This window comes from Populus euphratica, unplaced genomic scaffold (genome assembly GCF_000495115.2).
Source record: "Populus euphratica unplaced genomic scaffold, PopEup_1.0 scaffold2188.1, whole genome shotgun sequence".
Taxonomy (NCBI): domain Eukaryota; kingdom Viridiplantae; phylum Streptophyta; class Magnoliopsida; order Malpighiales; family Salicaceae; genus Populus; species Populus euphratica.
Genome location: NW_011502022.1, coordinates 9,286 through 27,376, shown reverse-complemented (window position 1 = coordinate 27,376; position 18,091 = coordinate 9,286). Strand labels below are relative to the sequence as shown.

Here is an 18,091-nt window from a genome sequence, read left to right as displayed (position 1 = left end):
TCTTCTTTTTCTTCTTTTTCTTTATTATTATTATTATTATTATTAGTACTACTACTACTAGTATTATTATTATTGTTGTTGTTGTTGTAGTATTATTATTTATAATTTATACAATTAATCTCCCTGTGGTTCAACCCCGGTCTTGCTGAGTTATTTATTACTTCGATACTCCTATACTTGAGAGAAGACATTAATCTTTTAGTCGTGTCATATTGAAATCTAAAATGGAATCAATGTATTAGAAACAATGATACAGATCACCTTCATAGTATGCTGATTGCTATTAATGACATTGAAGATAGAAAAATATAGGCTTTAGATGGTAAAGGACACTACATGGTTAAGTTGTGTTTTATTATCCTTGATATACTTATTTACCCAAGTTTGAAGACATATAATACAATCATTTGGAATGTGTTCTCCTTAAAACAATTGAGATACTATTATGATTATTAATGCATAACAAGTTATGCACTTGTTTATTTTTTTATAAAAAGAAAAATTATCATGATGCAGGAAATATACGTCCACCTTGTAATTCTAGGTTGGAAACTACAATCACATTCTTTTCTTTTCTTTTTGTCTGGTATCTTGGAGTCTATGGAATAAAATAGTTATCTCGTGAGGCATTTCATGGTGCATGCCTCATTTCTTGGATGATTTGTTTCAGCAATGGCAAGGTATGGCAATGATTCTTCCATGGAATAATTTGGCTTATTTGGCATAGTAACACTTTCATATTTGGAGCTACCAAGCTAGATTTGAATATGTTCCCCGTCTACTCTTTTACAGGGCTGCATCTTGGATTTGTTTTTATAAATATAGTTTTATTTATATTGGTATGGATTTCTTAAGAAATAGAGAGTGTATATATAGCGATATTGAGTAATTAGTGCCTATAACTTATAATTTTACTTTTCCACTTTAATTATTGTTTTATCTTTTCTTTGTTTTGCTGAATCTCCATCTTCTAAATGACTAGCTTAATAAATTCACTTGGTAATCATTAAAAAAGAAAAAAGAAAACACACAGTACGAGTTATAAAAAAATAATAAAAAATAGTAATTAGCTTAATATAAAATATCCGGATATTTAATTTTAAGAAATATCTTCATGTTTCTACGTGTTTTGCCTTTCAAATTCCTACCGTTCACGTTCCTCGTCTTAGGGGCAACTCTTGAGACGTGCAATAATTCTACGATTTAAAATCTTTTGGCTTACAAATGCTTTATCTCAATTACTTTCCCGAAACAATCTTGAGTATCTCCACACCACCAAATCTTTTTAGTTTCCTATAGTCTTGCTGTGATGTCTTTTCTAGGGTTTTTTAATTTAGGGACCTAGTTCACAATATTATCCCTAATCAATCTGGATAATCAATTATGTCCTTAACATTATTTAACATTTTCAATGGCGCTCTTCCCCCAGAGTCTGCTACAAACAATTAACAAGATCATCAAATATCTTATGTGACATGCAATTAGTGTCTTTTAAGTAAGGGAAACAGAGGAAAAACACGTTCAAAATCTCCGGGTTCATTCTAATATCCAGAAGAAGAAGAAGAAATGTACAATTAATTGTTTGATATTAGGATGAAATTGCATATTTTAGATTGTTTTCCCTTCAATTTGTAGACTTAATAAAACAAAGATGCTGCACATGAGTTATTTTGTTTACTATTTTTAAGAGAGATGGGGTGGAAGGGCGACTTTGGAAACATCAGGTTACTTTTAAGGAAGAATTTGATTGCTGCTCGAATTAATGAAGGGTATTAACTTTAGGGCAATTTTGCAACTAACCTTAAATTTTACGACTCTATAAAACAATGTCATCTTTACCATTAAACTATTAGGTGAAAGCTTGATATACCTATCACGCATAAAATCTTATTAGGGTTAATCACTTGGTGAACAAACTAACGACAGTAGCTGTCTTTTTATCCGGCTGGGGACCATAAACTTTGCAGTCTAGGGTGGGAATCAGGACAATGAAACTGTTTCTCGTGATGCCCACATAATTTTCTGCTTGTTCTCAGAGTGTAAGAGACATATCTCTCTCTCTTCCTATATGAAATTAAAGAACCCTAGGACATCAATGACAATAATTCACCACGGCCTTGTTACTGCTTCGTAAAATAAGGAAATATGTTTTCTCCGTACGCTTAACTGCAATGGGGTTCGTATCCATTGAACTTTTAAGTTAATGGATACTTATCTCAATGGCCTAGTTGAAACATAAATGATGAGTTTGTTTTTAATTTGCTTGGTATCAGAAATGGGGTAGCCTTTTGCTTTATATATTAATTACTGGCGCTTGAGCTGTTCTTGAAAGCAGCAGAAGGCAAGTTTGATTTTAGGGTTATGATATGTTGTTAGGGTTTCTTGTTTCGATACGATAATGATATAAAGCAGAGCTCAGCTTTTGACTGGTGCAACAGAAGTAGTCCATTAGAGCTCAATAATTTCGGTGAAGGTGACATTTTCTAGATTGTTAAGGTACGCAGCTGATCGGAATGAAGAGAAGTTGCAACTCTCTGGTGTCTATTGGTCTCTTCACACAATCACGCACACAAAGATTTGATAAATTTTATTTTTTCCGTATGAATTTGGCCCTATATTCATTTCTATATAATATCCATATATATGCATGTTAATGAGTTTGAGTTTTGATTTTTGCGAGTTACTGTGCAACAAGTATAATCAAGAGAGTAATATAAAATTGAATGCTCCAACATTTATTATATATCCTACCGATATTGTTTTCAACCAAACCCTAGAACTAAATTAGACTTTTAATTTGAGGCTGTTAATTTAGATAGTTAATGGCTGCTCAATTAACTAAAGTCTTCCATTTTGGTTGCGCAAGGTGGACATGCCCTTTTTGCTGGTTTCTCTTCATTATTCAGGAATATCCATCAGTATTACAAGATCACACACATACGTAACAGGCAATCCATATTGATTTAATTTTTACATTAAGCTAATTGAAATTAAACCTCTTGAGTACTTACTGTATAACTTCAACTTGGATCTGCAGTGCAAATCTCTCTGCCGTGTGGTCCTTCATTGCTACTGGGTGTAGATGCTTTAAAGAACCTACATTGGTCCCTCCTCTAAGGGCAGATAGCTAGCTATGCACCACCTAATCCAGCTGATGAAACTTCAGTAGCATACACCACAACTTTTTAAGTCCCATGACTATGACTTATCTAATAGTAATTCTGATCATAACCTAATTAATTAATGAAAATCACATTGGATTTAAATCTAATAATGAATTATGGCGGGAGAATAATATGAAATTATAGCGGAAGAACTTAAGCTTTATGTTGAAATGGTTCCCTTTCCTTTCGTGCATCATGGACGGATAAAGTTATTTAACATGATATTAAAATTTTAATAATTAAATAATCACAAATCTAAATCTCAATATCTTCATTCTTTCTAGATAAAAATTAGATAAAGAAGTATAAGATAATAGTGTTTATATTAGATTCAAATCTAAAAAGTTTTTATTTTAGAAAGTATATTAGAGATTAATATACAAAGTCATTTTAAAACATCATTCAACAATTTAAGTGTTTTAATTGAGATATTTATTTAATAATTTAAAATTTTCAAATAAAAGGTTACTCTATAAATGCCGTAAGATTATAACCAATGTTAAATTAAGTAGTGTCATTTAGCTTAAACATCCCACCCTCTGCAAATTTGTTACCATTTGAATAAAAATATTCAACTCATCATTGAATATATAACCCAAAATTGGAATTATATACTGATTTGTCCAAAAAAAATAAAATTGATAATAATACAGTAAATTAATGTAAAAAATAATGGTTCAATAGCATGCTTTCTTTTTATTCAGCTAGGCATGCATTAAAAAGCTAGCTATTTGTAGTTGTGAATAAAGCACAAGCCCTCTTTTTCTATTTTGTGTTGGATGGTCCCCATGAAAATTAACTCATAAACTTGAAATGTAAACAACAAAGATGATCAACCAGACTTAAAAATAATTTCCAATCCACTAGTTTTCGTTTTGTGCTATAAATAACTTTAATTATTTTTCTTTTACATATGACTAATTAAGTCTAATAAATTAAATTGCTATATTAAACTTTAAGGGGATGGCCTCATGGTTAAGGAAGTTTTTTTAAAAAAAAGGATGGCCTCATGGTTAAGGAAGTTTTTTTTTTAAATTTAAATTTTGAGGCTAAAATCTATAAAATTTGATTAAATTCTTCTAAATAAAACAGGTGGACAACGCGTTTTTAAAATAATTTGAAAAATAATTTAATCTTCAGTGATATGCAAAATAGTTCAAGAACATCCTAACCATTCAACTAAAAAACATTCTGACTCTACATGGACATCACATGGCCACAAATGTGCCATATACACCTTTTTATCCCTAATATACATTCCATAAAGCATGGCTTAGTAAAATTCCAGCATCTTTGTAGTTCTTTCTCAAAATTAGGAGTTTATGCAAATAAGGTAGATATATATTCTTGACAAATCGCAAAAAAAATAAATTTGATGCAAGTTTAACAGAACCTCCTCCACACAAGCTAGGCCGTTAAATTAAAGAAAGGACTCTCAAATGGTGCTGTTGTTGTCTTCTCTGATTGCCCCTCCTCTTCCTCCCTAGAGAAGCTGAACAGATATACATGGAAGCCTACAGTTTCCTGCTTGATGTAAGTTAAACTCTCGTATATTCCTAAAATAGGCGATATATTCATGGTAAACTTTTCCAAATATATGTTTGTTATTCCAATATAATTCTAGTTCTCTTTTGCTTGATTTCATCTCCATATATGAAGGACAGTAGATATTGTATAAATATAAAATTTAGATTTCCATTGTCTCCATATTCAACTCAACCCTAGATTCAATTCAACTACTACTTCATAGAATCCTTATACATGATAGTTCTCAAGTTCTTATTGAATTTCAAATAACATACCCAAAAAAAGAAAAAAGAAAAAGGTTTTCGATGCACTAAATTCTTTCCTGCAATTGCATATATAGTATTATTGTTCATGTCTGAGAAACATCTTTCATCTTTGTATTGATAAAGAAAAATATTTCTTCTTTAAGGATTGTGAAAATCATTGGTTTTTCAGAATAACTGATTATGTTAATGTACTACTGATTGATCAGACGTAGATGCTACCTTGCAAAAGTACTATATACTCAATAGTGTGATCAAGAATCAAGGTAAGATGATTTCAAATTCAGAAGATATGGATTTGCAAGGAAAACAAGCAGGTGGATGCGGCAGTGAGGCCGACAAGATTTCCGAGGCAACATCATCCACTTCATCAAGACAATGGTCAGCATTTAGAAATCCAAGGATTGTTCGCGTCTCCCGGTCTTTTGGAGGAAAAGATAGGCATAGCAAGGTTTGCACAGTAAGGGGACTGAGGGACCGGCGAATTAGGCTTTCTGTACCCACAGCCATTCAGTTATATGATCTTCAAGATAGGCTTGGCCTTAGTCAGCCTAGCAAGGTAATAGATTGGTTGCTTGATGCCACTAAAACTGATATCGATAAGTTGCCTCCACTTCAGATGCCTCCAGGGTTTGGTCAGTTCCACCAGCCAGTGCTATTTTCTCATCAATCAAATATTGCATCTCCCTTCTTTGATCCCAATTCTACGTTTATCAAGGACGTAGGATATAATTCATTAGGGATAAAGATCGATACTGGTACTGCTGGTCTTGATGGGCAGGTTCAAAACAGTAGTACTACTATGCCAAGATCAAGCTATAGCAGGGATATAGAAGCTTCAATAAGAGCAAAAAGCAAGCAAGATGGCACTATTACTGAAAAAGGAAAGTCCATAAAAACAAATGAAGATGGAGAAATTGGAAGTTACAGTTCTACTGGACAGGTCCCCGCTCAAAATTTCTTTCCTTCAGCCAATCGTTCTACCATACCAAGCTTGCTATACAATTCTACTGTGCCCTTCAACTCCTATCATTGGGATGCTTCGAATTTATCTCTATCTACACAATTTGGAAGCCATGGATTTATCTCTCAAACAGAAAATTCCTTGGACACCCCATCATCACTACCTCTCTCTTCTGGCTCTCAATTATTTTTCTGCCCACCTCCACCAATGCCATCTCTCTTTCCATCCTATCGTCCTTGTGTTATCACTCCCTCAGAGAATGAGTCCAGAGATATGAACCATTTCCAATTATTGAGCTCAAGTTCGTCACAGCATATCTTACCGATTTCTCTGACAATGAACTCAACAACAAAACCTTTTTCCTTGAATCTAAATCCTGGGCTTCTTCGTTTGCAAAAAAATAACGAAAGCAATCCTGATGAAGATGATGCAGAATCATAAATATCACCCTGCATGGCTGGGTTTTTTCTTTACTTGGTTCAAGGATGGATGTTGAAAGCAGACTATATAAACATGTACCTCAGCAGGTCGTCAAGTGATCAGAGTACAGTGAGAGTTTAAAGCTCATCGAGCTATCACATTATTATGTTCTCTTGTGTTACCCTCTAAACATCTTGCAGACACATGCAATCAAACGTTGTAAGATGCTACCTTACAGCATGAATTATTTCCTATCCGTACGCGGATTCAAGCTATATATGACAATACAAGTAAGACACTAGACACTTCTATCTTCCTGTAGCTTGATATGCAAGTATTTATTTAGCAGACAGTACTTTTGTCTATATATATAAACTATGTTCTTTTAAGTTTCTGTAAAAGTTACTAAAACGAAAACCAAGTATGATGTGCTTTGAGTTACAACCTTTGGATTTTACATACCTGAGTTGCAGAAACATTATAGCATATTCCTCTTGTATTTTTGCACTTATGATCAATTTTTACATCTTTTCTTCAAGGCCTCTTTCCTCCAGCTAGACCCAATTTTGCATCATTTATCTTAGGGTGCGACGAGCTACCAATTGGAAGTGCATGGCTGAGTGTTTAGCCCTTATTGATAGTTTGGAACATTGCTTTGGCTAAATAAGAAGCTGTGCCTTCACAGTAAGGCATGGTCCAATGGCTAATTAAAGACTTTATCGGAGGTCCTGAGTTGGAGCACAACTCATGTTTAAATCATCACCCCACTTCCAAGCATCACACAAAAGGACTCGTGTCTTCTGATCCAGTAGTCAAATATTATGCCGTCAATGGCGAATATTTCTTTTTTGTCTCAATAGTCAGCTAAAATAATTAGATTAAGTATAAGAGGTTACTATTTTAATTATTTTTACGAGCATAAATTGTGTTTGGAAAATAAATTATGTGTAAAACATTTTGCTAAGAAAATGAAGTACTTTTGTGATGTTTGGTTTATTACAACATGTTAGGTTTTTCAAAACACACACATACATACATACATACATACATACATATATATATATATATATATATATATGCAGTAAAAACAATAAGTTTAAAATTTTTTAAGAAGTCCAAGGATCTTAAATAGATTTTGAGTTGTTTAGGATTTATACAAAAATTTCCTGAAAATCATATTTTTTTTCAACTTTAAATATTTGCTTCGAGATTTGTTTATTATAAACACAAACTGTTTAATTATCCAATCTCTAATGATAATTTACACGAACTACCAATAGAAAATCTCCTAAACCATTTTAGAAAAAAGAGATTACTATACCTTAAAGTGCTAGCTTTCTTCTTTATATTTTAGATGTTTTCATATTGTACTCTAGCTAACATCATATTTGAGAAATAAGATGCATAATATTCTATTCATACATAAATCTAAAACTCTATAAATGACAAAATATTAATTTGTTCCTTAAATAATATCACATATATTATTTTAGGCTAATTTTAGAAATTTATCTATTCAAGTCTTTGATTGTTTTTAAGTCTAGAATTATAATCTCATATATTAATTATATGTTAGTCCTCAATTTTAAAAATTTATTTACAATCAACTTATACTTCATTAATTATCTCATTTTAATTTCTGACCAAAAATTCTTACGTGTATGACCCATTAGGTTTCCTAATAAATTAGTTCAAATATAAATCATGATCCTAAATAAAATAAAATTAAATAAATTAAATAAATTAATTTATTATCAATTCAATAATCGATTGATTTATGTCAAAAGAATAAATACAATGTCTAGTAACCTATCATGATCCCCTAAATATTAGTATAATTTAGTGTAATTATTATCCATAATAAGTCATAAGTGGTTTGATTTAATATTTCTATGACTAGTTTCATAGTGTAATTATTATCTATTCATTAACAATGTTCTAATTTAGACATTATAATATGAAATGTATCTACTATGTCAAATTATGTTTGTTATCAACACCATAATCATTGAATATTTAAATACGATTTAAAAATCTTTTCAAATCTCATTCCATCTTTTGCAATGATTTACAATCAATACTATTTGAAAATAGATTGAATATTTTTTTTAATTCACTAAGGATAATGAATCCTCTCTTGATTACTTAATATCTTTATATAGTTTATGTTATACTTAATATCAATCCATTTGCTACCCTTGATTAAAATAATATGTTGCAAGTTCAAAATATAACATTCTCTATATAAGATAATATAGTAATATTAACTTTAATGATTACTTGCACAATTGTCACTTAAGTCTTTCCATAAACAAATGTAATCTCTTCATATAAAATTTTTATATGGATCAATTCAGTATATATATCATTTGACTTGCACTTATATATTATTTGTAGGTATCTCTCATACCTTAGTTTATGAAAACAACTACTTCTTTTAATAATAAAAAAATATAGTATTTATTAGTCTCAACAACTCTAATTAATGTCTAGTATTAATAGAGCATTAATTAGGAATATTAAGTAATAATATTTTGATCTAATAGAAATCTCATAATTATAACAATTTTATAATTTCATTTGCAAAACATTTTTGTCTCATGAACTTTATATTTACTATAGATTTATTAATTATATATTTGATGAATATTAAAGATAAATAAGCCTTTATTAATAAACTAAAAGTATATACATGAACAAAGTCAATGCCACTTGTAATTAACTGATTGATCACAAGACATATACACTAATAATTTCTCACTTGCACTAAAGTAAATCATTTATGTATCAAGTATCATATCGCTCTACTTAACAATAATGCCCACTTCCAAGCATCACACAAAAGGACTCATGTCTTCTGATCCAGTAGTCAAATATAATGCCGTCAATGGTATTTCTTTTTTGTCTCAATAGTCAGCTAAAACAATTAGATTAAGTATAAGAGGATTACTATTTTAATTATTTTTACGAGCATAAATTGTGTTTGGAAAATAAATTATGTGTAAAACATTTTGCTAAGAAAATGAACTACTTTTGTGATGTTTGGTTTATTACAACATGTTGGGTTTTTCAAAACACACACACCCACACACACACACACACATATATATATATATATATGCAGTAAAAACAACAAGTTTAAAATTTTTAAAAAAATCCAAGGATCTTGTTAAATAGATTTAGAGTTGTTTAGTATTTATACAAAAATTTATTGAAAATTATATTTTTTTTTCAACTTTAAATATTTGTTTCGAGATTTGTTTATTACAAACACAAACTGTTTAATTATCCGATTTCTAATGATAATCCACACGAACCATCAATTAGAAATCTCCTAAACCATTTTAGAAGAAAGAGATTATTATACCTTAAAGTGCTAGCTTTTTTCTTTATATTTTAGATGTTTCCATATTGTACTCTAGTTAACATCATATTTGAGAAAATAAGACGCATAATATTCTGTTCATAAATAAATCTAAAACTCTATAAATGACAAAATATTAATTTGTCCCTTAAATAATATCATGCATATTATTTTAGGCTAATTTTAGAAATTTATCTATTCAAGTCTTTGATTGTTTTTAAGTCTAGAATTATAATCTCATATATTAATTATATGTTAGTCCTTAATTTTAAAAATTTATGACCCATTAGGTTTCCTAATAAATTAGTTCAAATATAAATCATGATCCTAAATAAAATAGGATTAAATAAATTAAACAAATTAATTTATTATTCAATAATTGATTGATTTATGTTTGAAGAATAAATACAATGTCTAGTAACCTATCATGATCCTCTAAATATTAGTATAACTTAGTGTAATTATTATCCCTAATAAGTCATAAGTGATTTAATTTAACATTTTCGTGACTAGTTTCATAATGTAATTATTATCTATTCATTAACAATGTTCTAATTTAGACATTATAATATGAAATGTATCTACTATGTCAAATTATGTTTGTCATCAACACCATAATCATTGAATATTTAAATACGATTTAAAAATCTTTTCAAATCTCATTCCATCTTTTGCAATGATTTACAATCAATACTATTTGAAAATAGATTGAATATTTTTTTTAATTCACTAAGGATAATGAATCCTCTCTTGATTACTTAATATCTTTATATAGTTTATGTTATACTTAATATCAATCCATTTGCTACCTTTGATTAAAACAATGTGTTGCAGGTTCAAAACATAACACTCTCTATATAAGATAATATAGTAATCTTAACTTTAATGATTACTTGCACAACCGTCACATAAATCTTTCCATAAACAAATGTGATCTCTCCATATAAAATTTTTATATGGATCAATTTAGTATATATATCATTTGACTTGTACTTATATATTATTTGTAGGTATCCCTCATACCTTAGTTTATCAAAACAACTACTTCTTTTAATAAAAAAAAAAACATAGTATTTATCAGTCTCAACAACTCTAATTAATGTCTAGTCTTAATAGAGCATTAATTAGGAATATTAAGTAATAATATTTTGATGTAATAGAAATCTCATAATTATAACAATTTTATGATTTCATTTGCAAAACATTTTTGTCTCATGAACTTTATATTTACTATAGATTTATTAATTATATATTTGATAAATATTAGAGATAAATAAGTCTTTATTAATAAACTAAAAATATATACATGAACACAGTCAATGCCACTTGTAATTAACTGATTGATCATAAGGCATATGCACTAATAATTTCTCACTTGCATTAAAGTAAATCACTTATGTATCAAGTATCATATCGCTCTATTTAACAATAATACTTTTACTAGGACAATAATTTAGTAAGATGATCTATAAAATTTACTTTAGTATGTACTAGCTCTATCCTTACATCTTTGTTTATGTGATTTTCTTATCAAATAGAATTGTCTAAGTACATCTTTAGATCATGAATGAGACAATAATTCTAGGAACCACATCTAGTTCATTAATGAACTTCTTGATAAATAAAAAAAACCTCTTTTATCTCTTTAAATGCAGAAAAATACTCAACTTTAATTATAGAATATAATTTGATCTCTTATTTGGAACTCTTCCAACTTACAACACCATTATTTAAAGTAAAATACAACTAGAGAATTTCTATTTTCAATATCTTATTGAAAACTATTATCTAAATAACTATGAACTATTAGTTCATCTTCTTTACAGATTATAAAAACATTTTTAATTCTTCTTAAGTATTTAAAAATATTTTCTAGTAACTCTCACTTGTATGAGATTGATATCTACTTGTTATGTTAAAAGCATAAGATACATCTGGTATTGTATATATTATTGCATATATTATGAATCCTATATATAAAATATATGAAATCATTTCCATCATATCTCTCTCAATTTGTGTTTTATGACACATTTCTTTGGAGATATGTATATATGCAAAATAGATAAGTATCTCTTTTGAATTCTTCAATGCTAAATCATTTTATCTTGTCTACATTTATAGATTAAGATAATATAAGCAAACTTTTTAGATCTATCTCTATAGATCTTTCTTCCTATTTTATTAGCTACTTATCTTATATCATTCATTAAGTAATTCTTAGACAACCAGATCTTTACTAATTAGAGTAAAGAAATGTCATTTCTTATTAATAATATGTTATCTACAAATAATATTTAAAAAACAAATTTATTCCTACTAACCCTTTTATAAAACAAGTCTAATCTATATTTTTGATAAATTCAAATTATTTGATTATCTCATTAAAATGTGTATCCAATCTTGTTAAAGCTTGCTTAAGTTCATAAATAATGTTTTACAACTTATATATTTTATTGACAAATTGTTTAGATTCAAAACTGTCAACTTGTATCAGAAACATATCTTCTTAAAGATTCTTATTCAGGAATATAATTTTAACATCTATTTTCTAAATCTTATAATCATAGTATGTAGCTATAACAAGTAAAATCTTTATGGATCTTAAAATAGTTACCGACAAGAATATTTCATCAAAATCAACCTATTTATATTTGTCTATAACCTTTGGTAGCTAGTCTAGCTTTCTATATTGGTACATTGTCTTTTATACCTATAAACATCTAATGGGTTTTATCCCTTTAAGTGGATCAACTAAGGTATGACTCATCATTAACTACATTACATCCAAGAAGATGCAATTTCTCTTTTTAAGAGGTGTTCATTGTGAGAGAATTTCATTATCTTTTACATAATTTTTACCACTGTGAGAGAATTTCATTATCTTTTACATAATCTAAAAAATTTAGGCTGAAGTATTTACCACCTTGATTCGATCAAAATCTCTTAATAATTTTTCCAATTTGTATTTCAATTTTATTTATAAATTCTTTGAACTTTTCAAATGATTTAAGTTTTCATAAAATATACATGACCATATTCAATATGGTCATCAATGATAATACATATATATATCCATTTATTGCATAAATAATTATTGGTCCACACACATCTATTTGTTTTAAGCCTAACAATTCACAAGATTTCTCACTCTTGCAATTGATATTGAACTTTGGCATTTCAAGATCAGGTATATACAAACCATTTGTATAAGTATCAAATCTATAATAAACATAATTATTATAGAAGAAACAATTTTTACCCTTGATTACAATTTCAAATGTATTAAAAAATGGATATGATATTTCTAGAAAGTATTAAAATAAAATCACAATTATCAAGTTCTAGTATCAGCCCACTTGAAAATGTTAATGCAACAATTATTGCTTTATCGTTGACATATAGGTCTATTTTACCTTTATTCAATCACAGACACACATGAAATAGAAACTTCAATGGGCTGTTTAGCCTTTATTGTCCCTTCTGCAGTGGCTTTCCTTGTTGTAGATCCACTTCATATTCCTTTATAAGGTCCACTTTATGTTTGTTTTCAACATCATAGTTATTGAATATTTAAATAAGATTTAAAATTCTTTTTAAATTTCATTCCACATTGTGCAAGCATTTTACAATCAATACTATTTGAGAATAAATGAAATATTTTTTCTAATTCACCAAAGATGATGAATCCTCTTTTAATTACTTAAATACCTTCATAGTTCATGTTATACCCAACATCTACCTATTTGTTACCATTGATTAGGACAACATGTAGTATGATAAAAACATAAGACTCTCTATATAAGATAACTTAGTTATCTCAAGTCTAAACATAACTTAGTTATTTCAAGTCTAAAGATAACTTATATAATCGTTACATGAGTTTTTCCATAAAACAAAGGTGATCGCTCCATATAGAATTCTCATGCGAGTTAATTCAATGTATATATCATTTGACAAGCATCTTTATATTGGTTCTAAGTATTCCTCATACTTTAATTTATGAGAATAATTGCTTATTTTCATAAAAGAAAGAATATAATATATATATCAATTTCAATAATTCTAATAATGTACAGTTTAATAGAGCATTGAACAGGAACATTTATAAATAATGCTTTGATGTAATAAGAATCTCATAATTATAATAATTTTATAATTTTCTTTACAAAATATTTTTATCCTACTGACATTATCTTTACTCTAGATTTATTAATTAAATATTTGATGAATATTAAAGAAAAATAAGTGTCTATTAATAAATTAAATATATATACATGAACAAAGCTAATGTCATATATAACCAACTAATTAACTTCGAGGTGTATATACTAACACAACCTATATATATGTATATATGTAAAATGTTTGTTATACTGAGAAGGAACTCTTCTTGCTTTTATGATATATTAATTGTCTTAACATGTAAGATTTTTGTTTTTGTATAATATAGTAATATATGTAACGTGAATTGTACCGAGAATAAAAGAAAACATGTATTAAACATGTTTTAAAATTTTGTTTGATAAAATGTTCTATTCTTTTGTGAAAATAAAAATTTCAAAGTGCATAAGTATTTTTGTTTTTTTGTTTTTTGTGAACTAATTTATTTTTAATCTATTTTTAAAGTGAGTATAAGGAATGAGAAAGTAAAAAAAAATCAAAAAATAATTTATATTTTAATCAGAGAGAATGAAATGGTGAGGTTTGAAAGATACTATTTGAAATTAAGTTAAAAAAAAAATAAAAAAAAAATTATATTTTAATTAGAGAGAATGAAATGGTGAGATTTGAAAGATACTATTTGAAATTAAGCTTTTTGATCGATGTGATTTTATAATTTATTATTGAAGTTTTTATAATTAAATAATTATGAGTTTAAATTTTATTATTATTATTTATTTAATTAAATAAAAAATATATATAAATTAGAGATTTATCTATGAAAATTTGGAGCTTAAAAAACTTTTATTTAAAAAAAATATGTTAAAACCAAAACCTCACTTAACCAATTTAATATTATTTCTTTTATATCCGATGAATTGATCCCATGGTTTGCGTTCATAAATTAAGATGAAGTTTTCTAATGCAACAATCCGATCCTGCTTAAGCTAAATGTCACTTAATAAAATACTTTAACAATAATTAAGATATATTTATCATTATCTCTACTTAACAAAAAGATTTCAAGTATAAAATAAAAATTGTTCAAGTTCGCATTTTCCTAAAATAAATAAAAAATATAAAAAAATAAGTTTCATTTAGAGTTTTATTCGAATCTCACATTATCCGTAGAGCCACTCCATGTAGATCTATATAGGCCTAGCAGGCGAGTAACAGTGCCACTACATGACTCTTGCACGGAACGCTTGAGGAAAAGGCAACAACGAAAGAGGTGCCCTAGATTTTATTAAATCACTTTTTTTTTCAGAAACGCAGCAGCTTTTTTTACCAGTATTATCGTGTTTATTGTATTAATCAGTGTGATTTTACCAGTATTATCGTGTTTATTGTATTCATCAGTGTGATTGTAATTAGTTTTTAAAATATTTTTATTTAAAAATATATTAAAATAATATTTTTAATTTTTTAAATTATTTTTAATATCAGTATATTAAAATGATATAAAAAATAAAAAAATATTTAATTTTTTTAAATATTTTTAAAACAGAAAAATAAAGGCACGAGAAAGCATCGGCAACAAGAAAAAGGAAAAGTAGAATCTGCAATTCTTCTGATATTGAAAGGGAAACGAGTAATAAACCTGTCGCTGGATCCAAGAAAACATTAAAAGGACATGCAATTATGCAGTGTAAGTGGTCCCCTTGTGTAGATCGATGTAAAGAAAAACTTTTGGGATGAAGCTATACTGAGAGATTAATTAGACTGATGAGGGCGTGGGGAGGCTATACGCCTGTCAATATTGTAGCATGCATACGGGTCTCGCTCGCGCTGCAGGCGTGCTTGTAGATCGATTGGTACTGCTGAGATTTATTATGCTGTCTCTAATCACTCAGAAGATCAAAGGGTATGAAAGACATAAGCTCTCCAAAGTAAAAACTTCTTTAAGAGAAATGTTAATTGTGATAGTTTAGCATGTTCTCTTGGGTTAGACGATCAAAGGGCAGAAAAGACATCAGCTCTTCAAAATAAAAAATTTTATTATATAATAAAATATAAAAATTGATTTATTATTAAATCAATACTAAAAAATAAAATTAAATAAAAAATTTATATTAAATGATAAAAATAAAAAAATTAAAAAAAAAAAAAAAACAATATCTTATATTAAAAAATAGAATTAGAAAAAGAAAAAAACTCAAAAGATAAATCATGCACATAGTCTTGAGATAGTTTTTTTTTTTGTTTTAAATTATAAAGAGTGAATGATAGGTCACTCATCCATTGCTTTTTGTTATTTTGAATAAAATAACAATCTATAATTTTTCTCTTAAAAATAAATTTTATATCCTCTAACCTCCCATTTCAAATTCATGACCTTGTGTTTATGTGGGGTGCATTAACCAACTTAACTATGAAACAAACTTATTATAAAACAATTAAAGAAATATATTAACCTAATTATACCGTACATCTTATTGTTATATAGGTGTCTTTATTTATATGTTCATTGATGTTATATTTATTCAAATCTCAATGGGATACTTATAATTAAGCTATTTAAGAATCCAAGAAATCTAATGACTTTATAAATATCATAGCATTAAAGCTACTTGACAAAACCATAACATGGATAAAAAATAAAGAGGAGTGTTAGAGAAATTCATCTCACATATAATAGTTAAATAAAATAATAACAAAACATAAAGAAAAAGGACCATCCATTTTAAGACTTAAATCTTTTGGATAAATCCTCATTACAACTATTTAATTTTATATGAAATAAGAGTTTTAAAAAGGTTTAATGGCCGAACAAAGATCTTAGAGCTCAAGTCATTTGATAACACCAATGAGTTGCAAATAAAAAAGATTGTTAGATACACTATCCCATATAAAATAACTATAAAAAACAATGTCATATATAAAGTAAAGAATGGACCATCCACCATGAAACTTAATTCTTTTGGATGAACCCAAACTCAACTATTTAATTTAATATGATAATAAAACATTAAAGAGACTAGCAATCCAATAAAAATTCTAAAGTCCAAGTCACTTAACATATCCCCAAAGATGGGTTAGGTTACAAGTGATGGAGAGTGTTGGAGAACATATTCTAGATTTGAGTAAAAGAAAAAAAAATGCAAGAGTAATGTATATAGTTAAAAATAAGCCACCCCTATAATACTTAAATCTTTTAGATGAAACTAAAAACTAATTGAATAGTACTTAAAAATATATTTTTATCAAGGTTTTATATTATTATTTTACACTTGAAGTATTAATAACTCCTTAATTAAAACATATTTTATAATAACAAGTCTAATACTATAAAAACCTTTAATTTATGGTAAATATTCATCCAAATGCAGGCCTATCGCATAAATAAAATGATTGATTGATAAGTTGAGGTATTAAAATTAAAAGGACAAACAAAGGGCCAAACTTCCAAAAAATATACTGGTAGTCCAAACTGGAATACTATTTAGTAATTGGGTCATATCTAGACCTATAGATTTCAAATATTGGTCTATTTTATATGGATGAAAAGCTAAGATATAGGCCTAAAACTTTATGTGAAAGTCAACTCAATTTTGTTGTTTGGAAGTTCAAATCTTAGCAACAACATAGAAATCTGAATCTATTCTATAACCCGAACACTGTTTAGTATTCAGCCCATATCTAAAGTTCTAGAAGTCCAAATGACTTTGATATTTATTTCCTAGAAAGCTAAGATGATTTCCTAGAACTTTCATGTGGAAGTATAGTTCAAATTCTGCTTATAAAAGGAGGCATTTATCATGCATTTAGGCATCTTAGTTTCCAAATCAAGATCATGCTCTTGCTTTCTCTCTTTGTATTTTTGTAATGCTTAATTTTTGCTTTCATTAATATCTTGTTTATGCCTTTCATTTCCTTTCCTTTACTTAGTTAACTTTTATCTTATTTATTTATGTTTCTCTCTTTCATTATGTTTGGGTAAGTTTATGATGTCAATGTGAAAAGGTTATACTAATGGTGTAAAAATAAATATAATGTAAACTTAACATAAACTTTAATGTTTGATACTAATATGTTTCGTATTTGTTATTTTGTTCACTCTTAATAGTTTGCTTGTGAAATGTATAATCTAGATTTATGTTGTATAACGCTTGGTACAACAAATACTTGGCACTTTCATAACTCAATCGTATGGTATAACTAACACTTGTGCTATGAAAGGAATTTGATTTGTTGTTAACATAAGTTATAATCATGAATATCTGAC

General features: G+C 27.7%; 1 protein-coding gene across 2 annotated transcripts; it reads left to right on the top strand.

The window, feature by feature from the left end:
• Positions 1 to 4,377: 4,377 nt before the first annotated feature.
• LOC105118752 (transcription factor TCP5-like) lies at positions 4,378 to 6,797 on the top strand. Of its 2 annotated transcripts, none has more exons than XM_011016768.1 (2): positions 4,378 to 4,697; positions 5,164 to 6,797. In XM_011016768.1, the coding sequence occupies exon 2, from the start codon at positions 5,226 to 5,228 to the stop codon at positions 6,357 to 6,359; it is 1,134 nt and encodes a 377-aa protein (XP_011015070.1). In that variant the 5' UTR covers positions 4,378 to 4,697; positions 5,164 to 5,225; the 3' UTR covers positions 6,360 to 6,797. The 2 variants fall into 2 exon arrangements, with proteins under 2 accessions (XP_011015070.1, XP_011015071.1); XM_011016769.1 differs by having other exon boundaries at positions 4,679 to 4,743.
• Positions 6,798 to 18,091: the final 11,294 nt, after the last annotated feature.

What these genes read in the sequence shown, in the direction of transcription:
- LOC105118752 (XM_011016768.1), top strand. Translation starts at nt 5,226, where the DNA reads ATGATTTCAAATTCAGAAGATATGGATTTGCAAGGAAAACAAGCAGGT.